The sequence below is a fragment of the Mytilus trossulus genome, chromosome 10 (genome assembly GCF_036588685.1).
Source record: "Mytilus trossulus isolate FHL-02 chromosome 10, PNRI_Mtr1.1.1.hap1, whole genome shotgun sequence".
NCBI lineage: Eukaryota > Metazoa > Mollusca > Bivalvia > Mytilida > Mytilidae > Mytilus > Mytilus trossulus.
Window position 1 is genome coordinate 65,581,641 of NC_086382.1, and position 25,546 is coordinate 65,607,186.

At 30.6% G+C, this 25,546-nt stretch overlaps 1 protein-coding gene across 1 annotated transcript; it reads right to left on the bottom strand.

The window, feature by feature from the left end:
* Positions 1 to 4,201: 4,201 nt before the first annotated feature.
* On the bottom strand, positions 4,202 to 21,462 carry LOC134686498 (uncharacterized). Its single transcript, XM_063546166.1, has 8 exons — positions 20,985 to 21,462; positions 20,066 to 20,113; positions 17,570 to 17,685; positions 13,645 to 13,992; positions 11,658 to 11,762; positions 9,838 to 9,873; positions 8,320 to 8,517; positions 4,202 to 4,507 (listed from the first exon to the last, which is right to left on the bottom strand). Exons 1-8 carry the CDS (start codon positions 21,451 to 21,453, stop codon positions 4,274 to 4,276), a joined length of 1,554 nt encoding a protein of 517 aa, XP_063402236.1. The 5' UTR covers positions 21,454 to 21,462; the 3' UTR covers positions 4,202 to 4,273.
* Between the last annotated feature and the right edge of the window lie 4,084 nt (positions 21,463 to 25,546).

Sequence of the window (25,546 nt, forward strand, 5' to 3'; positions counted from 1 at the left end):
GTCATGCATTTATGCGTGAATCGTTGTTTGAGTAAAGACCAGTGACGAATATTTCTGTGTACGTCAAGTCGTTTCGGGTAGACCTTTTCAAATGAATTAGGCAGCATCTATTTACTTTATTTTATAGGGGAGGGGAGGGGTAGAGGGGCGTGGGCTATTGAATTTTTACAGGACAAATTTTGGTGACAAGTCGAAATCGATTTTAGCATTATATATAGGGCCAGCTGAGGGTGAAACAAACACATTTTTTTTGTCATGGCCAAAAACTGGAAATATTTTTTGTTTCCAAAACAAAATCCATAGCTCACCACCCCACCCCCTTGCCTATATGTTTTATACTCAACTATAATAGACCCCACCCACCCCACCCCTCCCGAAAATCAATTGGTTGCTGCCTTATGGGTTCGGCAATGATGCTGCTTTGAGTCTTGATCAGGGGTTAATAAAGTACGTGATTTTTTTTCTGTAAATCTGTAAAATTTAGACAACAATTTCTGTAAACAATGATAAAGAACTATACTAATAATTATTAAAAATATCAATTTTCCTTAAAAATAGTTTCCTCCTTAAATATATACACGGTAAAACTAATGTCCTAAATGCCTAGTTTTGTGTACACTTAATCTACACAAGGCCTACATTGACTATCGACTGTGTGTAGATAAAACATATTTAAAACTACATGTAAACATTGAGTTTTATCAATGGGAACGTAATTATGTTTAGTTTACGTGTGAGTTACACTAACACAACACCGAATTTAGGTCAATGTGAACACAGCCTAATACGAATTTGTTTATAGTTGTTCGTTTTCAATGGACCTTTACTCTAATGCAAAAATATATGCAAATATTCTGTATCAGAATAAGATATACCTATATAAATCTATATATATAGAATGATAAAATATTGTAAAATTAAAAGCAACACTATCATTGAATGAGCTCGTTCAGGTATCCAAACAAATATGATCCCTTCAATTTTGGGAAGTCAAGAGAAGAAGTTAAATGAGATAAAAACATTATTAACTATGTACAGACATTTATGCATAAAAAATGAAACAATAAACAAGTTTATACAATGAAAACTTAAGAAAGATTTTCATACGTAAGAAATTGCCAAAAAAAAGACCCAACTAGGTTCCTACATATCTATTTAAATTCCTTTGCTTGGTTGAGTATTATGTAGAATAATGACTTTTTTGGTTTTTTAAACTGACTTCATCAGCAAAATTTTAAGGTAAAACTTATTTAAATTTGCATATGTAGATCACATGTACACAAAAGCATTAACAATCTTAAGTGGGGACATTCACTAGATGACAATTTACCTTTGCATAATGCACTATATTGTCGTGTGTGCTTTTGACCTGCATACTTTTAGGTTCGAACGCGTTTAATGGGTCTGCTGAGAGGAAATGAGCGTCTGGCGAACATTTTATGAGCCTAGTGTGTTTTTGTTTACTACGACTATAATATGTGAAAAAAATGTATAAAACATGTTATCAGTGTTGGTCAGTCTGAAGATTGTCTATCTTGTATTTTGTGTCATGTTGTTTGTTGATGGCAGTGCTATTTCATTTATGTCTTTTGACTTATGCGTTTGAATTTCCATTTTTTGTCTTTTGAATCCCTTTTGAACAGCAGAAAGGTATGTGTTTGTTATATTTGCCAAAAAAATCATAATTATAAATTGACCGCTATTGGATAACAATTGACATATTTATCAATATGAACAATCGACAGAAACAAATTAATAGCATACATTCAAATAAGTAAACAACACATACAACTATTTTTTAACCAGGATGTGAGTAAGCTTGTCACATTTTTTCAATACCCACTGTTTAGGTATTTGATTAATACGCTATTGATAAAAAGAGATAAAGTTATCGATCTTTTGATAGGACACATACTTTGTATACAAAACAGAAGTAGATATTTTAACGGACAGAACCTAGAAAACTACATCATAGGGATAAATACAATACGAAATGACCTGGGAAGGAGAATTTATCATTAAAACATTATATTGTCTAAATCTGTCTAATTAAAACTATTATAGTTGACATTCTATATTGCATTGCTTTTAAATTGAGAAGTTTGAACTTCTAGATCAAGTTTAAATCCAGAAAAGTTCTTTGCAATGAATAAAATTTACAAAAGTATATTTTCAGTTTCTAGCACTATGTTAATGTCACTCAGGGTAGACTGCAACTCCCCGAGAGTATCCTTAGTTTAGAATGTTAATTAAAAAAGACTTTAATTGTAAAAATGCGCATAATCTATGATGTTATAAGGTTATTCTGATTTAAAAAAAAAAATATAATGTAGTTAAAAGTGAAATAGCGAAAATACCAAGTAAACTTGAAAACGGAAAGTCCTATATCAAATGGCAAAATCAAAAGCTCATACACACAAAACGATATATTATGTACAATATGTCATTATCAATATTCTTATGTTTAATGTTCAACTTAGTGTTCTAAATTTCTGTCTAATCATTGTTGTTTTCAAACAATATTTACTTACGGCCTACATGTTTTTGATTCAAAACGCTTTAAAAAGTGTAGAGAGACGAATGCGCATCTGGCGTCACAAATTAAATGCCTAGTATATTTGTGTTTTCAACGTATGAAATATATTTTATAAATGAACAACCTTTGTCATATGCATCGTTTTAAATATTAAAAATTTAACTGTCGAAAGTGGACAAATATCGTAATACACGAGATTTGGTGGTGGAAAGTCTTTCTCTAATGATTTTCAAACAATACGTAGACAAACCAACGAATGTCTTCTTTCTATGTGACGTCAGCAGGCATGGTCGCCTTTTTTCATGCACCATAATAAGAAATTCAGAGGAATAAAAGACAATTCGACGTCATAATCAGATCTTATCTAATGAAAAACTGAGATCAAACGAACCACACGTTGATGAATTTTTTTATACAATGGGTGCAGAAGGGGGTAAATTGACGAAGAATTAGAGAATTCGACTTAGCTTGAATTGTTTTACATTGTCTTATTGGAGCCTTTTATAGCTGACTATATGCGATATGGGCTTTGCTCATTGTTGAAGGCCGTACGGTGACCTATAATTGTTAATGTTTGTGTCATTTTGGTCTTTTGTGGATAGTTGTCTCATTGGCAATCATACCACATCTTCTTTTTTATATTATATCCTTGAATTGGTTTTCATTTGGTATATCTAGCCTCTCTTTTATCAGTAAAGTGGTCTATGTATGTTATATTTGACAAGTTTATCAATATGAACAGACGACAGATACAAATTAATGACACATATTTGGCATCCATACAAATAACGAAAGAACAAATGAAACTCTTTTCAACCAGGATGTGATTAGCTGGTCACATATGTCATTGATAGAAAGATAATGAGTTATCGGTCTTTTGATAGGTTAATACTTTGGACAAAAATGAAGTAAATATTTTTGAAGACAGAACCGAGAAATTTCATCTTAAGAATGAAAACAAAATGAAATGGATTAAGAAGAGAAATTATCGTTAACAATATTGACACATTGTATTGTCGAAATATGTGTAATGCATAGCTATTATAGTTGACATTCTGTATTTCATTTCTTTTAAATTTAGAAGTTGAAACTGCGAGAGCAAGCGTAAATCAAGAAAAGCGCTTTGAAATAGTTAAATTGATAAAGCGTTATTTTCAGTTTCTATCAATTGGTTGGTGTCGCTCCAGGTAGACTGCAACACCCCGGCAGTATATCAGTTTTTTTTTATAAAACTTTTCTTAGAATTATTTGAAGGCTATATAATAATCAAAATTCATCAGGTAAAGTTGAATCAATTATTCGGCTGTTTATATTTATTTAGACTTTAATAATCAAGGTAAAAAAGCTCCTCAAACACTAAGGGAACAGCATTTTGTCAAAAAGGTAGCGATATTATATAACGAAGTAAAACAAATTAAAATTCAGTATGACAATTTGAAATCCATATCTAAATAGGGGAGGAAATAGTTATCATAGGTACCAGGCTTTTGATTTAATATGCCAGACACGTCTGTATTAAAACATGCATGCAAATTTGTTTCAAAAAGGGACCTCCTTATATAGACAACAAGCTCATATTATTAATTATATAGCAACTTTACAACAAGAATGGCTTTTATACGTGTAGATGGAGAACAGTAAAACAGATTTTCGTTTTAATGTCAAGTTCTTTTTATTATCACATGCAGACACACAATTTATTACGATTGTATCATCAAAATAGTTTCCAATATAGTTTTAAACAACGTTTGCAAAATTATATGTTGATTCGTTGGAATGGTTCCTCAATCCTCTTTCTGAAATTCCAGAATCGATAATGGAGATATGTAGCAATCCATGCATCTCCGCATACTCACACATACAAACTGCACGCGTGGTATGCCTGTAAGATTTACTGTTTTCCAATTTTTGCTCTAGAAAATCTTGAACAAAATTTACAGACATTCTGATTAGAAGATCTCTTGCTTTCTCCTAAAAGACAAACTTTTATTTATAATAACTTATTTCATACTATTGTACACCTGCTCCTAGCATGTTACATAAAATAAAGTTAATATTAGGTAAAAATATAACTCGTAAATCAAATATTCTTGTATTGTTTAAAAAAAAAAATCACAATTAATTATCAACTTTTACCATGGTGGCCAAACAATGTGAATACAATACGATGATGTCTTATTTATAACATCAAGTATCTTCAGCCTGAATTAAAGTTCCGTTTTGATTTTATATTCTTTTAACTACAGTTTTGATACCAGTTACATATTTAACATTCTAATGCAACAACGTTTGTAACGTTCATTTTGATTGGATAACGTGACTTTCTTACATGGCATCAATTGACAATTGATGCCATGGGACGTACGCGCAAGCGCAGACGGCATATGCTAGATTTTAAATACATGTTTTATCGTTGTTTTCTGTCAGTTTCATTAGAATGGAGATAACAATATTGTATTTTAAGCTCCGACGGCATCAATTTGGGATTTGATGATCGCAAATACCCGTTTACTGTCTCCGCTAACGCGTCGCCAGTAAACTTAATTTGCGACCATCAAATCCCCAATTGATGCCGTCGGAGCTTAAAATACAATACAGTTATCTCCTAAATATTTAACAGACCAGCAAATTACATATAGATATAGTTCATCATTTATGTCGATTACAATTTAATTACTATCAAGCCTTATCTGCAGTCATAGTAATATTGTGTATCAGTTAAGCACTAACATTTGGCTCGTACCATTATTTATCACTTTCTTCCCTGAATTCATGTGTCAAAATAAAAAAAACAACTTGATTTTGCTTTGAGGATAAACGTAGATTCTTGATAATACGATATGGCTGCGGTGTATATTTTCAATATTGTTAATAGACAATAAAGTTTAGACTTTGTACAGACTTATCAGTACTTGCAACACAAAATTAATACCACGGCAGTCTCTCTTAGGAAATTTGGCTAACTTCTATATATGTTGCACCCAATAATAATCATACGTTATTCATGCGAAAGTATGTTCTATATTTAAAAAAAGCCCTCAATTTCATGACGTTTAAGCATAAATAAACCGTTATTTTTTTTTATAGCAATCTCTCATTTACGATAGAAATAAAAAAAAACCTTCATGTTACAGTCTTTAACAGTTTGCTGGCAAATGACAAAAATGGGTTCCACCAACCTAGCAGTCATTACTTCTTATTGACATTAAAGATCATTTGTATTATAAATAAAATCATTTGTTTTCAAAACTGTATTTATTTTCTCGCTAAGGAAAGGTAACTTTGATATACACGACAAAACATTTCGGACTTTGGGTCTTAAACTTCGTTCTCTTTTTTCCATTCTGACTTGTTTGATTCGAGCATAGTTGATGAATCTGTTGTAGTCGTTTTGCGTTTATAATTTAAGATATATTTTGAGGTAATTTAAACATATTGAGAAGTCCGTCTAAACAATGACAATTCTTCTACAGTTTCATCAATTTGATCACCATTGAAGGTGATACATAATTGAACACACATATACTATACAAATACCCCTTGTAAGCATGATATAATTGTTTAATTCCACCGAATGTTCCACCCCAGTAAGTTTATTATAATCAGGTATCATATGTAAGTTCTATTTGAATGTTTCATTTTTGCAAGTTGTAAACACTGCCGCTGTGCTATTTGCGCAGTCAAATTGCATTGACCGTATAATGGTCTATAATCATTTCTTATCATTTTTTTTTATGTAAAGTCACTAGCTGACCTTTTTGTGATAATTTGCTGATTCTCGGCTGACTACTACACTTAGTTCATCAGTTTGAGTGAAGCGTAATACAAGTGGATTCCAGTTTTATGTGACCAGTTGATAGTTCATTTCCATTGAATTTTATTTATGACGTCATTAAAAGTACAGGTTCGCGGAATTTTTACGTCATTCAATAATGATGCTTTTTATTCTTAATATTTCATCTGGAACCGTATATTTAAAATGACCATGAATTTGTCATCTTAGAATAGAAATAATTAATTGAGTTATTTTAAGACATGGTGTTCCCCATCTGCCATGGTATTTGCTAGGGTATTCCCCATCTGCCATGGTATTTGCTAGCAAATTCCCCGGCACATGGAATTCCCTAATGACAAATACCCCGGCAGAGAAAAGAAAATCTCAATACATAGAAATTGGTAAAAAATACCATGTCTCTCATCCAATCAAAATACAGCATTATTACATAAGGTGGAATTATATTCAAAATTACTCTCATATCATCACAACAATGTTAAATATACAAATTTACAAATTTGTGGAAGCACATTTACGTTCTTCCCTCACCAAAATTCAAACTAATGCTGATGTATATTGAGAAAACATCGCCTGTAATTTGTCCAGGGCTGTTGACCACTCAGTCACCTAGACATAACCTAAAATTTGTTTATCGGTGACCTAGTATTACCTTTCCTCGAAATTAATCATTATACCAGGATTCTTTTGCTTAATTAAATGATTGACTTTAGTAGTGTCTGATTGTAGTAAGAACGCATGGACGGGTTCAAACAGAAAGATTTTATAAGCATAGAAAACTGTTCACCTGATTATATGCACGACTTTATCAAATTTAAATATAAATATATTATATAATACATAAAATCAAGGCTAAAAATAAGGTATAGGTACGATGACGCGTGTTTGTTCTAGTAAGTATTTAAGATTCGTATATACAAGAGTACTGAAAATATCTACATTCTAAAACGTTTTACAAAATAATAAGATAAGTGACAATTAATAATATTCATGTATGTTGTTTGTTGAATAAATTCATCATAGATACAAGATTTCAACTTTGTATTTATGCCAGACGCGTGTTTCGTCTACAAAAGACATATCAGTGACGCTCGAATAAAAAACAGGTAAAATGGTCAAATAAAGTACAAAGTTGAAGAGCATTGAGGACAAAAAGTTCCTTAAAGTTTTAACAAATAAAGCTAAGGTAATCCATTCCTAAGGTAGAAAAACTTAGTATTCAAAAGTTCAAAGTTTTGTAAACAGTAAATTTATAATTATGACTATATCAATGATAATTCATTGTTATGTAAAGATTGTAAATTTCACCTCAGACAAACATAATAAATATTCTCTTTTTATTCATAGTCACATTACTATATTTATAACTAGATATATAGTAGACATTTATAAATATCTTTTCAAATATGATATTCGAAATTCATGTTCACATTGATTATAAAGCGGAAAAGTAGTAATATTATTCCTTTTTCATAGTATAGACTTTCTCGTTTTTTTTTAATATAAATTACACAGTTGGTTTTCCCGTTTGAATGGTTTTAACTAGTCATTTTGGGACCCTTTATATGCTGTTCGGTGTGAGCAAAGACTCCATGTTTAAGACCATACCTTGACCTATAACGGTTTAATTTTATAAATTGTGACATGGATAAAGCGTTGTCTCATTGGCACTCATACCACATCTGCCTAAATCTATTTATATGTCGCATGAAAAAGAAGTTAATTTTGTTTTATAGAACTATGGGATATGGCTTTGCTCGTGGGTGAAGCACAGTAAAGTGACCAATAGGAGTTAATTTTTTGTGTCATTTTGGTCTCTTGCGGACAGTTATATCATTGGCAATCATGTCATATCTTCTTTTTTATATTGTTTTGTATTTATACCCTTTCGTCATTTCCCTTCTTATTTATGTATATATAAATAATAGATGAAGAGTAGTTCCTTTGGTGAATGAAATAGTGACAGTGGTTGCAAATTAACAACACTTACTCGATAATTTTCTTCGATGTTATTTGTAAATTCTTCGTTCTCTAAAAGAGAATTTTCTTCGTTCTCTAAAAGAGAAATTTCTTCGTCGCCAGAATCGTTAACTAAGCTCTTAGGTGATGTTTCATTTTGAACACAGCGTTCACCATCACATTTACCAGTGTCAAAATGGTCTTTTAGGAAACACTGTTCCATGTAATTCTGTAAAACGTAGACACATAATGGTATTATGATTACTGGACAAGTTTTTGTAGAATTATTAAAATAGCCAAATAACGACGCAGCACTTATTTTTCGGAAATAGAACAGATCAGATTTATGCGACAAATAAACAAACAAAAAACAAAACCCCACACACACAAAATATATGACGATATCGTTATATATATAATACTTTATATTCATTATTAAAAATATTTTGAAATTTTATCAGTATTGTATATATAAAAAACCAAGCGGATTCGAAATGTGACTTATAATTTTGTATATTTATTGTCTATTGCATTTATAGAGAAGGTTAGTCGAAAAAAGAACTAGATATCAAGATAGAACTAAACCCGTGACGAATATTTACTCCAAACTAATCAAAATGTATTTCAGAAACATTCGATTTATTTGAAAAGGTAAACACAATTACACTCCTTTCAGAATGCTCTACAAAATGCATGGGAAATACACTTTATAATCTTTTATGACATCAAAACCAAATACATGAATTTTAAACCTGATGCTTTTTTTTTTTATCTATTAACCATATTTTTCTTTGTCTAATATGTTCTCCTATTTATTTGTAATGTAGTCCTGTAATATTATGTTGTCATTTCAATGATATATTTAAATTTGCCATTAAAGTGCGAGGTTTGGCATGCCACAAAACCAGGTTCAACCCACCATTTTTATTCCCCTTTAAAAATGTACTGTACCAAGTCAGGAAGATGGCCATTGTTATATTATTGTTCGTTTCTGTGTGTGTTGCATTTTAATGTTGTGTCGTTTGTTTTCTCTTATTTTTGAGATATTAAGATAAGACGTGGTACGATACTTGTCTATCCCAAATTCATGTATTTGGTTTTGATGTTATATTTGTTATTCTCGTGCTATTTTGTCTGATGCTTGGTCCGTTTCTGTGTGTGTTGCGTTTCGGTGTTGTGTCGTTGTTCTCCTCTTATATTTAATGCGTTTCCCTCGGTTTTAGTTTGTTACCCCGATTTTGTTTTTTGTCCATGGATTTATGAGTTTTGCACAGCGGTATACTACTGTTGCCTTTATTCATAAGAGTTTAACATACAACCCGTGTTCTCAATATGTCAAAGTGCAGCTAGGAATGTAGTAAAATTTCAAATACAACGTATATGGACTGACAGGCGTAGATATTTTGTGGTAGGGGAAAACACATATATTCATAAAATATTTGTCTGAATATTTCTATTTATTGGTTAAATTCACGTATTTATTTCTAATACACTTCGTCAACTTGTACCTGAACATTAAAGTATCTTTAAAGCAACGTAAACTACATACCAGACAGGGTCGGCAATTGAAGTAAATAAATATCACCTACAAGACAAAATTATATTGAAATATAAAATATATGCATTAAACTCAGGAAGAAATCTACAAGCAAATAAGACGGTTCAAAAATAGGTAGCAGGTTTGTTCTGTTTCAATTTCGATAACAATGATTTTGTTTCCGATAGATGAATATCATTAGCTTTGTAATTAAAATAAAATAAAACATGCAAGGCCTTTTATCGTAACTTACGCAATTTCAATTCGTTTTAAGTCAATGTCATTGGCAACATATGTTACACTAAGCACACACTCCAACATTGAAGACGAGAAAAGACTATATGAAAAACATCTCTTTTTTGTTGATTTTGTATTACTGATCTTTTGGTCTGTTAAGTTTCTTTGACATATTAATAAATTTTGCCTTGTTGATCATTTTTGTGATTTAAAGTGTTTATTTTTCTATGATAATTTGAATCATATGAGGAATAACAAATTTTTTTTTTTATCTCATAATATCATAGTTTTAAAAAAAACGTTTGTCATATTAAGGTCTTAATTCTTATCAGAATTTGCCTGAGAGTTTTTCCTTACATGGACATTGATAGAGGAGCTAATTATTTTGAACATATTTATTCCTTTCAGATTTTCTCTATTCATAAAAGTTAAAAAAAATAATAGACTTGCATTTTACACCTGTGTTCTATTTTTAACCATATCAACCATGTTAGTTGGTAGGTGGGGTCATCTGACATATATTTGTTTTTAAATTAATACATTAATTACTATTGTTGCCAAGTTTGGAGGAATTTTTCCTAGAAGTTTCATAGAAGAATTATTCAAAAAGATTACAATAAATTACGATTTTTTTTAATTGACTATGAGGGCAATAACTACTAAAGGGTCAATTGACCATTTTGGTTTTGTTAAATTATTTGTAGATCTTACTTTCCTGAATAATTTACTGGTTTGACAGTTTATCTCTATCTGTAATATTATTCAAAATCATAATCAAAAACTGCAAAATTTCCTTCAAATTACCAAATCTGGGGCAGGAACCCATCAACATATTGTCTGTTGCGTCTGAAAATTAAGTCAGATAGATCTTGACCTGGTAAACATTTTTATTGCATTTTAAATTTAATGTAAATGCTTTCCCCATTTTATATTTTAGCAATGACGGCCATCTTGATTGATGTACAGGAACATCGGTTACAATTATAAAACTAATTACTAGACGGATATTTTATGTCAAATTTGGTTCAATCTGGCCTAGTAGTTTCAGAGTAGAAGGTTTTTGTAAAAACTTACACAAATTTACGAAAAATTTACTTTAAAGGGCAATAACTCCTTGAAGGAGCTATTGACTTATCTGTAGATCTAATTCTGCTGAACAATGTTGCTGTTTACAGTTTATTTCTATCTATTATAATTTTCAAGATAATTACCCAAATATGCTTAAATTTACCAATTTAGGGCCAGCAATCCAACACTCGGTTGTATTATACATCTGGCAATTTCCGGACAGATAAATATTGACCTGGTGAACAGATTTGCTCTAGTTCTTTAGTTTCAGAGCTATAAGCCAAAACTGCATTTTACTCTTATGTTTCATGATTAGCCCTTGCCCCTACTTGGTTTATATGGGATGGGGGAGGTGTCTCTCTGTGTGTGTGTGTGTGTGGGGGGGGGGGGGTGTCATCGGATACATGTTTTTTTTAAAAATTAGATTCCGAATGTTGAGTTAGGTCAAGTTTGACAGACGCCAAGTGATGCGAAAAGCTCACTTGGCTCTTTTGGGCCACGTGAGCTTAAAATGATATTCGACTTACTTTGACTGTAGCAGAACATATATAATCCTTGAATCCAATCAACAAATTGTGGTCAAGTAGCCTGTGATTTGCAATCATTAGTGCCCTAGTCATTAATGTCCTTTTCTGAAATATAATAGAAACAATTCGTATATGAATTATGAATTTCCAACTCTTAAGTATTCATCTATAATAAGTTTCACGATAAGGTTCTATAATATATATTAATGTGAGAGAGAAGGTACAACTTTCTTAATCCCTCGTGACAACTTTGTATCGAATTGTTTCATAATTTGGATAAATCCATCTTAGAGAAGAGTTATTTTATAACTATAATGACTGAAAGGTACAAGGTCAAGTACTAAAATAAAGAGTATTCAATGCCTGTTCAATGCTGCTTAACAACAAGACAGTTTTTGTTTTCATTCCTATGGTGTGTTTGAGGTTTTAATTTTGCCTTTTGATAACTAACTTTACGTTTTGATTTTTTCTTGGATAATATCTCAAAATATAGGTATACATTGCATTGATTCATCGAGAGGTCAATATGGCAAATTCAAAGGAAAACGAGATTTGGTTTAACATCTGTGTTAGTCATCCGCACTTCTGTTCTGACATGAACATATTTGATAATAATTATAAATAGTTATTTAAAAACTTAGATTTTTTTGAAATAGTAAAGTTGTCTACCTTACGACTAAATTACAGTAGCTCTAAAACAAAATCCTACGGAATATTGGGTCATCAATGCAATGGTTTTCAATATCCTTAAATTTAGTAAAAAAAAAATTAATTCAAGCGCCACTGGTGAATATTTTTAAGACAAAACATGCGGCTGGTGTACAAATAGTTAAATTTTATAACTATGATAATTCTGAACAGTTTATTCAGTTCAAGTTTAACCAAAAAAAAAAAAACCATGATAATAGGTTTCCTTATAAACACACTTTTCGATCAGCTCTAAATTAAGCCAACAGTTTATTTAACAAATTAGAAGCCATTAAGGCATGTGTCGCCTAACTATAAATAATGAAATATTAGCCTGTGGAGCAATTGACAACTGCATAGAATTAGGAGCTTTAGTCGTAAGTACATTAATGTCATTCATAGTAACTGTCTGTTTTATTCTAAACCATTTGTGCAAACAGAAAAGCTTTAGTGCAGGACTACATTGGAAGTGCTGGGATTTTGGATAGATAAAAATGCACCACTAACGATATCGTCTGAAATAATAAGCTAGAAAAGAACATTATGATTTTCCTGAATTTTTCCAGCTGACTATAGACTTCCTTATTTGTTTAATATCCAAATCGAAATGTTCCCTATAACCTTATTACATTCTCAATATACGTTAGACCATGTCAAAAAATGCACCATTAACGATATCGTCTGAAATAATCAGCTAGAAAAAAACATTATGATTTTCCTGACATTTTCCAGCTGACTTGTTTTTTTATATATAGACTTCCTTATTTGTTTAATATCCAAATCGTAATGTCCCCTATAACCTTATTACATTCTCAATATACGTTAGACCATGTATAAAAATGCACCACTAACGATACTGTCCTTTTATTTTTCATTTATATTTATCAAATACATATCATAAGAGGTAGAAATGTTAAAAGTTCTATTGTTTTTTTTTGGCGATTATTATGTTCATGATTATTTTTATTGTCTGACGAGGCGAACAGCAAGAAAAACACTTCTTTAAAGGTTTGCTATCTATTGTAACCAAATCAAAATCGTGAGCATTTTGTATTTGTGTTTAATTTAGTTTAGGTATGCGATACGGGTTTTGCTATGCGATATGGGGTATGCGATACGGATTTAGCCATGCGATACGGGTAATGCGATACAGGGTATGTGATACAGGGTATGTGATACAGACTGAAAAAAATACATTTATTAGATATACAAAATTTATGTATTTTGTACTTAACATATAATAATTCATATTAATGTATGATTATGCATTGCATATGTTATGTGTTAATAAACATCTTACCGTAACTCTGTGTACAAAACATCCAAAAAACCAAACACATAAACTAACAATTAGCAAGCCAGAAAATACTATCATTCCAATATCACTAGCAACTTCATTATCATTCTCATCATATTCAGACATGTTGTTTGTGTTTGCTCGAACCTCCTCCATATCATTTGTATCGGATTGACGGTTTTTGTAGTTAACATATTGATCACAGGCAACGATTAAAGATGTAATTCCCCAGCTATATAGTAGAATTCCACAGAAAACTGTTGGAATCCAGGGGAACAAGCATTGCCGACATTTGAAAAACGATGCCTTAGAAATGACTTGCAGCACATCTTTGTATAACGAGTAATCCAGCTGTAAAATAAAGTTAAGTATTCAAGATTTTAACATAAAGGTTAAATCGTTGCTCCAGGGGGCATACATTTGTGCTCATTTGTAGTAAAATAAACACGTCAAGAATAATAAAATAAGAAATCGCATGTATAAAATTGAGAAAGGAAATAACTGTTTCTAACAGCAATACCATTGGTTATTAAACCTGATTGCCTCAGGCCAAGAACACTATAATAAACACGTACATAAATTCCATCACATATGACTTGAATGCATATTTAAATCATTGAAAATATGAAAACAATGAACGTAACTGATTTTGCATACACGATGTATAATCATATGTTTGTTTTTAAAAGATGAATATCAAAGAAAGTGTATATATAGAAAACATATAGAAAACATATAATACATATATATAATTAGATATATATGTATATATAGGATATTCAACATTCTCACTAAAATCGTACATTCGATTTTTCATCCCAAAACTTATTGGTATTTTATTAGGAGCATATTTTAAATCTAAGAAACTAATTAAATGCAAAATCTGTGTGTTTCTACTCCAAACTGTTTTATAAACATTTTTCGTTTTTGAATCTAAACAGTTAGTGTAATGAATTAGCAATAATAATTTCAAACTTATTATTTAAATGAAGACTTTCATACATGCCTTGTTATGCTCCTTTGCTAAATATTGGTTTGTTTTTATAGTGATTAAAATAATAACACAATGATTCCTGCGGCATCCCTATTTTTGACATTTTGTTACTTTTTATGTCTTTGGTTTTGTTCACACATTGTTCTCATATAATAAAATTTCTGATGCAGGTGTCATACAAGTAAGATGGTTATATAGCTATACAAACCAGTTTTAATCCACAATTTTCTACATAAGAAAATGTCTGTACAAGTCAGGAAATTGACAGTTGTTATCCATTCATTGGATATTTTTTAAATTTTAATTTTGAAAGAATGAACAATATAGTATTTTGCCATTTTTATTTGTATTTAAGTCGATTTCAATTTATCCTCTTATGTTAAATCAGTAACGATCAATTCGCATACAGTCAATAAGACCTTTTCAGGTTATATTCAGAATGTTCAAAACGTTATTTACATATATACATACACAATATACTAAATTGTCTGAAAAGTTACTGATAGTACTGAATAGACTGCATATAAATTGTCTGCAAGCAAATTTTCCGAACATTACTGAATGTACCGTGGATAAGTCTGAATTTTGTTAATAAAAAATAACGAGCCATGACTCAAATTCAAAAAGAGGGAATTCGTTAAAAACTTACAAAATCAAAAGTTCGCTTTAGACTTCATCATCTTACGGAATGAATGGTAAAAAATTGTCATAGTCCAAACTGGGGCAGGCATTTTCCAATCAAATGTCGATTTAATTCTTTTTTTTTATAGATAGTTCAACCTTTCTTGTATAGAACATTTGTTTCAAGTACTGTATATATTGATAAAATTGAGCCAGCAACCGAAACAGTAATAATAGAATAATGTGACAATATTTGGATCTAACAGCAGTCAAAATTGTGTACATATACATCAGAGAAATACAATACACGTTACTTAAAAAGTCAGACCTACAATTAAATCTAACAAAGAGTAACAATTGTTTTGAAATTGATAGTAAGACAATAACAAACAAAACCGAGGAGTAAACACATAAAGGCAACAGAAGTATAACGATGTTCAAAACTCATAAATCGATAGAAAAACACAAATCCAAACCTAAACCGAGGGATACGCATTAAATATAAGAGGAGAATGACGACACAACGTTAAAATGTAACACACATAGAAACAGACTAAGCAGTAGACAAAATCCGATGAGAATAACAAATATAATATCAAAACTAATTACATGAATTTGGGATAGAACAGTACCGTGACACGTCTTATAATAATATGATTTTCACTCAAATATAAGAGGAAACAAACGACACAAAAGAAACACAACGTTAAAATGTAACACACACAGACTCACTAAACCAAAAGACATTTACATCAACAGTTATAAATAATAAAGAAACAACACGAACTCCACTAAAAACCGGGAGTGAAATCAGGTGCTCCGGAAGGGTAAGCATTTCCTGCACCGTATACGGCACCCGTCGTGTTATTTCTTTGTTCAATTCGGTAATAATGGAAGGTTATTATGACTGAGGAAGAATATCAGATATGATATATGACCTATTTTTGTCATAATAGCCAAACTGACAAACACGACAACAGAACGAAAATGATAATGCATACGGTATATTGCATTCAGTTTCTCGTTAATGTACAAAAGTAGGTAAGTTAACACATGAGACAAAAACATTAAACAACTGTTATAATATATTGCTTTCTAACCGCAAGTTTGTATGCACTCCATGGACGTTCAAAGACAACAACCAGATATATGTATGTATATCTATCTTTACAGAGACACGTTTAGGAACATCAAAAAGGAACACAATAGCACAAAGACAAATAAAAGTAAACTAAAAAGTAAATAAAAAGATACACACATTTGGCACCTTTAAACGATAACGCAAGACAATCTTGTATTATTTGTAAAGTAGACACTGAACATATTTCTATTCTGTCTTGGTACTTTCCGATAAACATTAAGAGAAAAGGAACGAGAAATTATCTGACCAAATATGCTGAATCAATGACGTTTAACAGAGTCTAAATAACGTGAGAAAGGTATAATCCATACGTAGATGAAGTTGGTGTATTGGTGCTCAGATGAGGATACATTATAATTACAAAATTGAAATCGTCTAGTTGGTCAAAGATTCATGTATTGGGATTGATGCTTTACTTACACACAATGAAATAGCAATCTATGGGTTTATATTTAAGAAAAGAAATTGTTTTTTCCCCTTTGCAGACACTAAATATTAAACAGTTTGTGTCATGACCCTAACAAATACATTTTATTAGCTATTGAGGTCATTTATGAAAAAAAAGATGCTTTTCTTCGGCAAAATATTTTACACTGTATCAGAGGAAAAAACCCAAGGAGTCGAAACATCTAACTAAAATCTAGAAACCTGACGTTACTACATCACTAAGCTGTAAGATTTTATCATGCAAAACCATGATAACTAAATATTTTTACTTTACTCATTAGTTTGGTAAAGTGACATTTGAATGACATAAAATACTACTCTATCTTTATATCTATTCTTTTCACGATTTGTTTTCTATTTGTAGAGCTCAAACATTTCTCAAAAACTAGATGCTTGAAATAAAACACTAATACAAAAAATTGAAATAAAGAGTAAGATGATTGGTAATATCTCAAGAACTGCAATAGAAATGTATTATAAATAAATTTGATGATCAAGTATGTTTACAGTAATTGAATTCTTTATCTTGACAAACAGAAAGTACGGATAACAATTGTAAACTGCATTTCGGTTTACTTACTTCTTTAGTTTAGGTCATATACAATGGCGTACAGGATGGTTAATGCAGGTTCCAGTAAATACTTATACATACAAACAATCGACGAAAGTATGTTTTCAAAATAATTTCAAAATTAACAACAGTTAAAAAATTTAAACAAACATACTTTGAAAGGTTTGTCGTTTAATGTATCAGGTACATGTCGCCATGATTTGAATGGTAATTCTCGACACCAGCCAATTTTACTTCTTTCTTCATGAACTATGTCAAAATTTCGGTAACCTAAAATTTAGATAAATAAATATATTATTTGTTGGATTTATAGATAAAGCATCATGGTATAGTATATCGTTTGTTTAAAAGTTTCTGATTGTTAAGGACTTTTGTTTTTGTGTTATGAAAATAGTTACAATATCTTCACCGTCTACTTATTTTGGAATAGTATTTGATAGTTTACAATATCATTGATCCAACTGGACCAACACACAGATTATGCTCAGGTTATTAGATGCCAGGTACAGTAAAACAAGTTACAAGTTTTCAGTACATTAAAGTTGCAAGTTAAGACAGATAACGTCATGTACAACATATCTAGCCTTTTAGCCTCTGTCCTAGGACTTGCACACACACCAAAACACAATATGCTGCCCTGTCTATCAAAGAATAAAAAATTACAAAGTGTATAATTTAGGGGCCAGGCACGGATTAAGTCAACACAATACTTATCAGATTGACACAATACAACTGCAAGACCGAATATTAAGTTCGAAGATTAAAGCATTGGGCATCGAAATCAAAATATATTGCAAATAATTTATAAAAAAGAACTTATATAGTTGATGGAAAAAAAGACATCTCATATATCGTTGTGAACTTAATCTGTTTGTTTCCTCAAATCAAAACAGATAGACAATTGCAAACCAGAATCAATTACAAATGTGATGGATAATGGTAAATGTTTGATACAAACTGTGGATATTTAATAAAATCTGCATTCAATGTAATAGAAAATTATTTATATTTACATTGGTGGACCACCTTCAACTACGGAATCCATAGAAAATTTATATAAACGAATAAAATGAATCCTTAGTAGACATATATTTGTTCTCATATGAAACATCAGTTCTAATACTTTATTTGAAATTATGAATGGAATGTACAGACACCATTAAATATCTCCGAATACAAGTTTACAGCTAGCTGTTCAATATAAGCCAATTACTCGTGATGAAGGACGTTGTTAGACCAATAAGTATTTACTTTTTACATATTATGACATTGATTGAAGGTTGTCTCATTGGAACTAATACCATATCTTCTTATTCTTAATTACAATACGACACAAAACAAATAGATTATTATAGCATAAAAGTGAGTTTCAGACTGAAAATGAAAATTTCGAAAATATCTTTCTTTCTCTTCAATGGTAAATATATTGTTTATGCTTCAGTCGTTTTAAGAAAAAAGTCAACAATTAGTGATTTTTCTTTGATTGAATTGTAAATATCCTTAGTGTTTACCTTTAAATACTAAGCATGCATTTGTTCTTACAAATGCTGAAGTTGTAAAATTGTTGCTGTAAACGAGCGTCATAAAAAAAATAGACTATGATCTTTGATCTTAAAAATACTGATTATGGCAATTTTGTTGGTTACTATCATCTATGTTCATTTTTTACTAATTTTGAATCTACATTATATTCCAATAGTTATGGAAAACTATCGTGCTATCTTTGTGTAGGTTTGTTTACTTGATTGAATGAACCACAGTTTATGCTTTTAAATAATAATAAAAAAAACCACAAACGAACCCCAATTTATAGATATGGTCCTCTTGTTATATATGCGAGCTCAGGAAACAATACGTTGACCTGCAGGACTCAATTTCTGACCTTATTTTTTTTTTTTTTTTTTTTTTTTTTTTTTAAAAGTTTTTGCTATTTGATTTGGGACTTTCCTTCTTGAATATTTTTCGGAGTTCAGTATTTTTGTGGTTTAACTTTTTATGTCAAAATGTTCTGGTTTACCAATTTAAATTGGTATATGAAGGATATTCAATTGTTAGCATGAGTTTGAGTGTTTAGTCAATAACTTTGATATAAAATTTCTTCCGATAAATCTTTAGACAAATAAGGAACTGCAACTTTGATGAAATTAGTTTAGAAATTTATGTAATCACTTATCATTTGACATATATATGTTGTTATGAAATAAATCTAATTTACAAAATAAATATAATTTACAAAATAAATATAATTTACAAAATAAATATAATTTACAAAATAAAAATCTAATTTACAAAATAAATCTAATTTACAAAATAAATTTATTCACAAAATAAATCTAATTTACAAAATAAATCTAATTGATATGCAATGACACCAAAAGTCAACAAAAAACACTTAAAAGCTTTAAATTTATCTTGCATCAAAAATATGATATCATTGCTGTTAGCAAGTACATGGTTCTAAAACGGGATAATATTTTTTTTATCCTTGTTAAACCTATTGAATGACCCTGAAAAGAGTTTTCTATATCAGCGTGGTATTTGATTGCTGTTTCATTGATGTATAATGAACGTCTTTTTTTCAGTTTTTTTCAATAAACAATGGGTAATAAGGGATACAATTCCCTCTTAAATTGGGTTTACGATTACTTACATGTATGCAAATCTTCTTGTGAAAATTCTGATTCCAACCAGCAGTTCACTGTTAAAAAGAACATAAAAACTCATAACGAATCAAAGTAGATGGAAAGGCAGTCGATTATATAGTTTCATGCATGCCTTATGTTCTCTCAGTTTCTGTCGACAGACTTTATGTGTCTCTTCTTCATCGATAAACCTGTCGCATGAATTCATATAAGGTGGACGTGTCACGGTACTTTTCTATCCTAAATTCATGTATTTGGTTTTGATGTTATATTTGTTATTCTCATCGGAATTTGTACAATGCCTAGTCCGTTTTTGTGTGTGTTACATCTAAATGTTGTGTCGTTGTTCTCTTATATTTAATGCCTGTCTCTCAGTTTTAGTTTGTTACCCCGATTTCCCCCCATCGATTTACGAGTTTTGAACAGCAGTATACTACTGTTGCCTTTATTCATAAACAATTACAATGCATCGCCACTTTAAGGATATAAAACTAAAGCTATTTAAGCAAAATGGACAATTGTCATGCACGCATAGTGGTGCTGAGATCGAAAGATTTTCAGGTTAATCTTCTAAAGAATCTTTGAAGGAACATTTTTGTTATTCTTATTTTTAAAAAATCCATTGAACCACAATACAATGCTTTGTTCGTTATGTTCATCACTTTGACAATAAATCAAAAATAAACACGTATGCTTGAAAAATAATTGCATCAAAATCAAATCCCACATGCTAAAGACATGACAATTTATCACAGTTAATGCAAAACATAAACTGTAAATATATGCATTGCCAGATTTCGATTTGATGCTTTTTTTGTTTTAAAAATAAATATCATATTTTATTTGAATGAACATTGTCTGAAAGCACAGTGATAGAAGAAGCCTCTTTTGGAGGACATTTTTTCTGACGAACATAGTTATAAATACCTGGTGAATCAATAGCAGTTACAAGTCTTGGTAGCCAACTTCCAATCGGACCTCTGGCATCTATGTAGGTGAATGGTTTTAAATGATCAGGAATTTCACAGTCTTCTTTTAAAACTGGTATCAAAATTTGTTCTCTCATTTCCATACTCATCTGATGAGTGTATTCTACTTCAAATGTGCACCAATGACTGTCATTATATTCTTTTGACAATATTATCAACGTCTTTACAGATTTGAGAACAGCATCTTTTATGTTTTCAACAATCTTCCGACCAGGTTTAAAATCATGTACATGATTGCAGCATTTGAGTTGGTGAAGATTTTCTAGCTTTTCTATGAGGTTATTCACCCATTCTCTATCCTCATCTATGTCTCGATAAGAGATGAATACATGGTATATTTTGCCTTGTGGAAGTGTCTTCAAACACACTTCAGAATCTATCTCACGATCATTGTATGGGCCATCCATTGGAATAGTTTTATTCTGATTATGAGAATTAAAGTAATGAAATGTTGCTTTGGCAATTACTATAATATATCAATACATACTTAAAAACATGAAACAGAATAAGAACTAGTTGATAGTTTAAGGGAGCTCGCTTCTCGGTTTTAGAGTAATTAACTTTTAAAAACACTAGTTTGTATTGATAGGGGAATAATAAAGGAATCCAAAAAGCAAAAAAAATATATAGGTCAACGTGCTTGTTTTCGAGATATTAGCCATTGAGAATTTGGCGGAAAAATATTCTCTCTTGACTTTTCATAGCTTTATCATTGACAAGTTTAAGTTCTCAAAAACTATTAAAAAATAATTGAAATTTTATAAGACTTTTACAGATGACTTATCATAATACATGTAAAAGATTTACAAAAAGAAAAATGGGGGTCACCGGGCAAATTTTTTCAAGGCATTCAAATGGATAAAACCAAGGTAACATTTCTTAGTTACAATATCATCGCAGTGTGCTTCCCCTAAAATGAGATGTTTGCGAAATACATCTTCGCGATTGAAATACCTTCGAAAATATGCTTTATTACAATTGTTTTGGTCACGAAAATGAAGCAGACTAATAGACAACTTTCGAGTTCGATGCATTTCCGTCAAAAACTCTGGTTTTAGGGAACGTCATTTGTGCGTTTAGGGGCGTCGTCACTTCCGTTCCAATGTTGAGCGAGTGGTTGGAAAACTATAATTCTATATTGTACGAATTATTCGGCAAATTAAATTCTCAAAATTGACAATCAGTACTGCTGTCATTTGGGAATTGTCATTAGGTACCTACAGAACAACAATTATTTATAGTTTAGCCTGCACAATGACGATCACTAAGACGCTTGATGAACGTTAATAGTGCAGGGATACAGGCGAACCCCTCTATCTGGTAAATGACGTCATAAAGGCGCGTATAATTGACGAGTTTTTTCCGATGACGGATGAACTCGAAAGTGGTCTATTGCTTTTTGCATTGTCCTCTTACCTGAATGATAAGACATCCTGAATAACTCGAATAGCGTGGGATATTAAATTAGCGTTAAAGGGAAATTCCGCGATTTTTTACTTATCATCTAATTATGTTCATCTTAACATAAAAAACACATTTGCAAAGTTTTAAATTTATATTCCTTCTAATAACGGAGAAAATCAAGTATTTGTAACTTTTTTGGTTGAATTCTCGAGTGGGTCGTGACGTATGAGCCCGATTTATTGAATTCTGGGAAAAAATAAAATCTGTTTAACTCTTATATCTTATCGACAATATACGTAATTAAAAGCGCACAGCCGACGAATGGTCGTAGTCATTAACCACAATATTAGAATGAACGAAAATGAATATGCATATACCGTTTTGTAATGATGAATTAAATTCCTATTAAATTATCTCTAGTAAATGTTTTCGAATAAATTTCATTAATTATTGTTGAGATTTTTTTCATAAAATATTTATTGAACATTTTTACTGATATTGAACTGAAAATATTTCAGTTCTATTTACCGTTATTGTTTTGATAATCATTTCAATGCAACAAAAGTGTGAGCAGAGTGTGTATATTATTTTGTAAAGGTCACTGTATATTTCTCGGCTTGAGGTCAATTTGTTTACCTTGTAGCTATTTAGCCGCAGGTGTGAGTTCAAGCGAACACAGGTATAAATGTTGTTATTTGGAAAGGATAAACAGAAAGGATTAGAAAGAGTATGCTTTCACGATTTTAATACACTAAGATTTAATACACGATGAGAATAAAGATACAATAATTAAATTGTGTAAATTAATTGAAAATAAAATTCAGATTCGTAATTCCGAAAGTGCATAAAAATAAAAGGAAACAATTTTGATTACTTTCTTAGCGGCAATAGGCGTAAATGAAGTAAAAAATAGTAGTTTTAATCTTTAATAAAAACTAAATGCAATATTACCCAATTTGCTATATCATTGCAAATCTGTTTGATATCATTGACTTTACCGGAATTTTTTTAACTTGTATTCAAATCTGGCTGTGTTTAAATGCTAATAAAACTGTAGCAATTTTAAAGTTTTTAATTGAAAAAAAAATACAACATACAAAATACATGATTTTTTTTAGTTTCTTTTTAACATTTTATTCTTACATAATTAAATTCATTTGACAATCATTTACACGAACTTTTTATGAAAATAATACCAACTATCTAAGCTAAGGCATTATTTTTTTTGAGGATTTTTTTAAAAATTCTATGATAATATTTGTGCAATATTGAACATGATAGCCGTCATTAATCCAAATAAGTAATACAGTAGTTGTAATAAAACTTATATCTTAGTCATGCATAACTGATATTGACGAATTTAGAATAGTTCGTCCATACATCGTTGTTCTTGAAACAATCATTATTAGTATACATACATGTAAGTTTCCTGACGTATAAGCGCCTTTGAGGATGAGCTCCAGAGAAAGCAGACTAGTAGCGTTTCGTTCGTTTGTTTGTTGGGAAAGGAGAGGAAATGCAACCACTTGTACAGATAAACGACAGAATTACCATACAAGCATTTATAGTCAATACAATCAGAAAGAGTTCCCATCGTTGGACAGGGAATATGAAGGCTTCCAAGAATGAACAAGTGACATGTCGAAATTTGAACAGTTAGAAAACGGACTATCGACATCGACCGCTTGTTCTTGATATTTGAAACTGCATGCATATATACGTATACGTTTATGATAGTGATGAGTTCTTGCGACTGACAAAAACTAAATTCCTTCATGGTTATATCTTGCCATACTTTTATATTGGTTTGTAAGGTGATTACTCAAAATCGTAATTTGAAAATCCTGTTTGAGAGATGTAGATTCATTTCAATACAGAAATTCCGTCTATATATTAAGTTCCACAAGTGTATAACACGGGGAAGCTCTGAGGGTCCATTACTCCCATTTTGTTTGGGTGTGAAACATCGATGTTTACAGCAATATCAAAGAAAAAGATGATGATGGTAGAAAGAACTATGGGCGTTATGTGGCAAATATTACATGCATATCGGACCATGAGTTGTCAATCTGTATGAAAAGATTTCCAATACAACCATATTATTGAGAAGCTAGGTTTACATGCTATACTCTCGTACTAGTTTTACAGGGTTCTTGTGGCGTTCACCTTAGACACACATCTTTTTAACGATGTTTAAAAAAAACGACAGAAACAATTTAATGTCGTATTTCCATATTTTTTTAAAAATATAACTAAAAGTCTTTTATCTGCCAAGAATACCCATATTTAGCGGACAAGTAATTTATTCTTTTTTCTGTTATTGAATACCAAGAAAGAAAATAAATCCCGAAATTAATTTGAAACTTTGATACTCAAAAGTTTCCGGGCAAAATATTCACATCCCTTGGGGATAATTAGTGTTCGTCCAGTGGCATATATAACAATTGTGATGACGAATTCCTTCCTTTGTTCGAGAACAATCTTATTGAAATATAAATCTGTGATTTTACTATTTCCCGTGACAACTTCAATGAACCAAAGCAAAAGTTATACATCGACCTGTATTTAAATCAAATTGGTTCTCTTCTTCTTCTGGTATACAATAGTCTATCGACATTCAATGATTACATACTGTTGGCATACGTGGACTAGTCTATTTACAAAACTTTTACCCCAATTTATTCAAAATATATGTTTTTTTTCTTATGTTTAATGTATACATGCATATATTTTAAATTACGCTTTAGTTCCATAACTTTCTACCCAGTCGTATAAACGAATCGTCGGCAAGTGCGTACATTTTTTTAAATCAATATTTCTGGTATGTTCCAATCTGTCGACCTTCACCATTGACAATGAGTATATCTTACATTTTCCAAAATTCACCCTTGGAAAAAATATTTAAATAGATTTTAATTTCAACAAATCTTATTTTTTGGGTTTTATTTATATTTTTATGAATAATATTCTTTTCACCAGAAATGTTATTTATAAACAAGCGTATGAGTTTAGTAATGACAAGTAAGACAGAGTTGTATATTATACATCTGATAGTTCAAAATGGAAAGTTATAAGTTATCAGCCGTGTACACTGCA

What these genes read in the sequence shown, in the direction of transcription:
- LOC134686498 (XM_063546166.1), bottom strand. Translation starts at nt 21,453, where the DNA reads ATGGATGGCCCATACAATGATCGTGAGATAGATTCTGAAGTGTGTTTG. An exon ending in ACAAGAAGATTTGCATACAT is followed by an intron (nt 17,686 to 20,065) that starts GTAAGTAATCGT and finishes TCTAAATTTTAG; the next exon opens with GTTACCGAAATTTTGACATA. An exon ending in TAAACGACAAACCTTTCAAA is followed by an intron (nt 13,993 to 17,569) that starts GTATGTTTGTTT and finishes TTTATTTTACAG; the next exon opens with CTGGATTACTCGTTATACAA.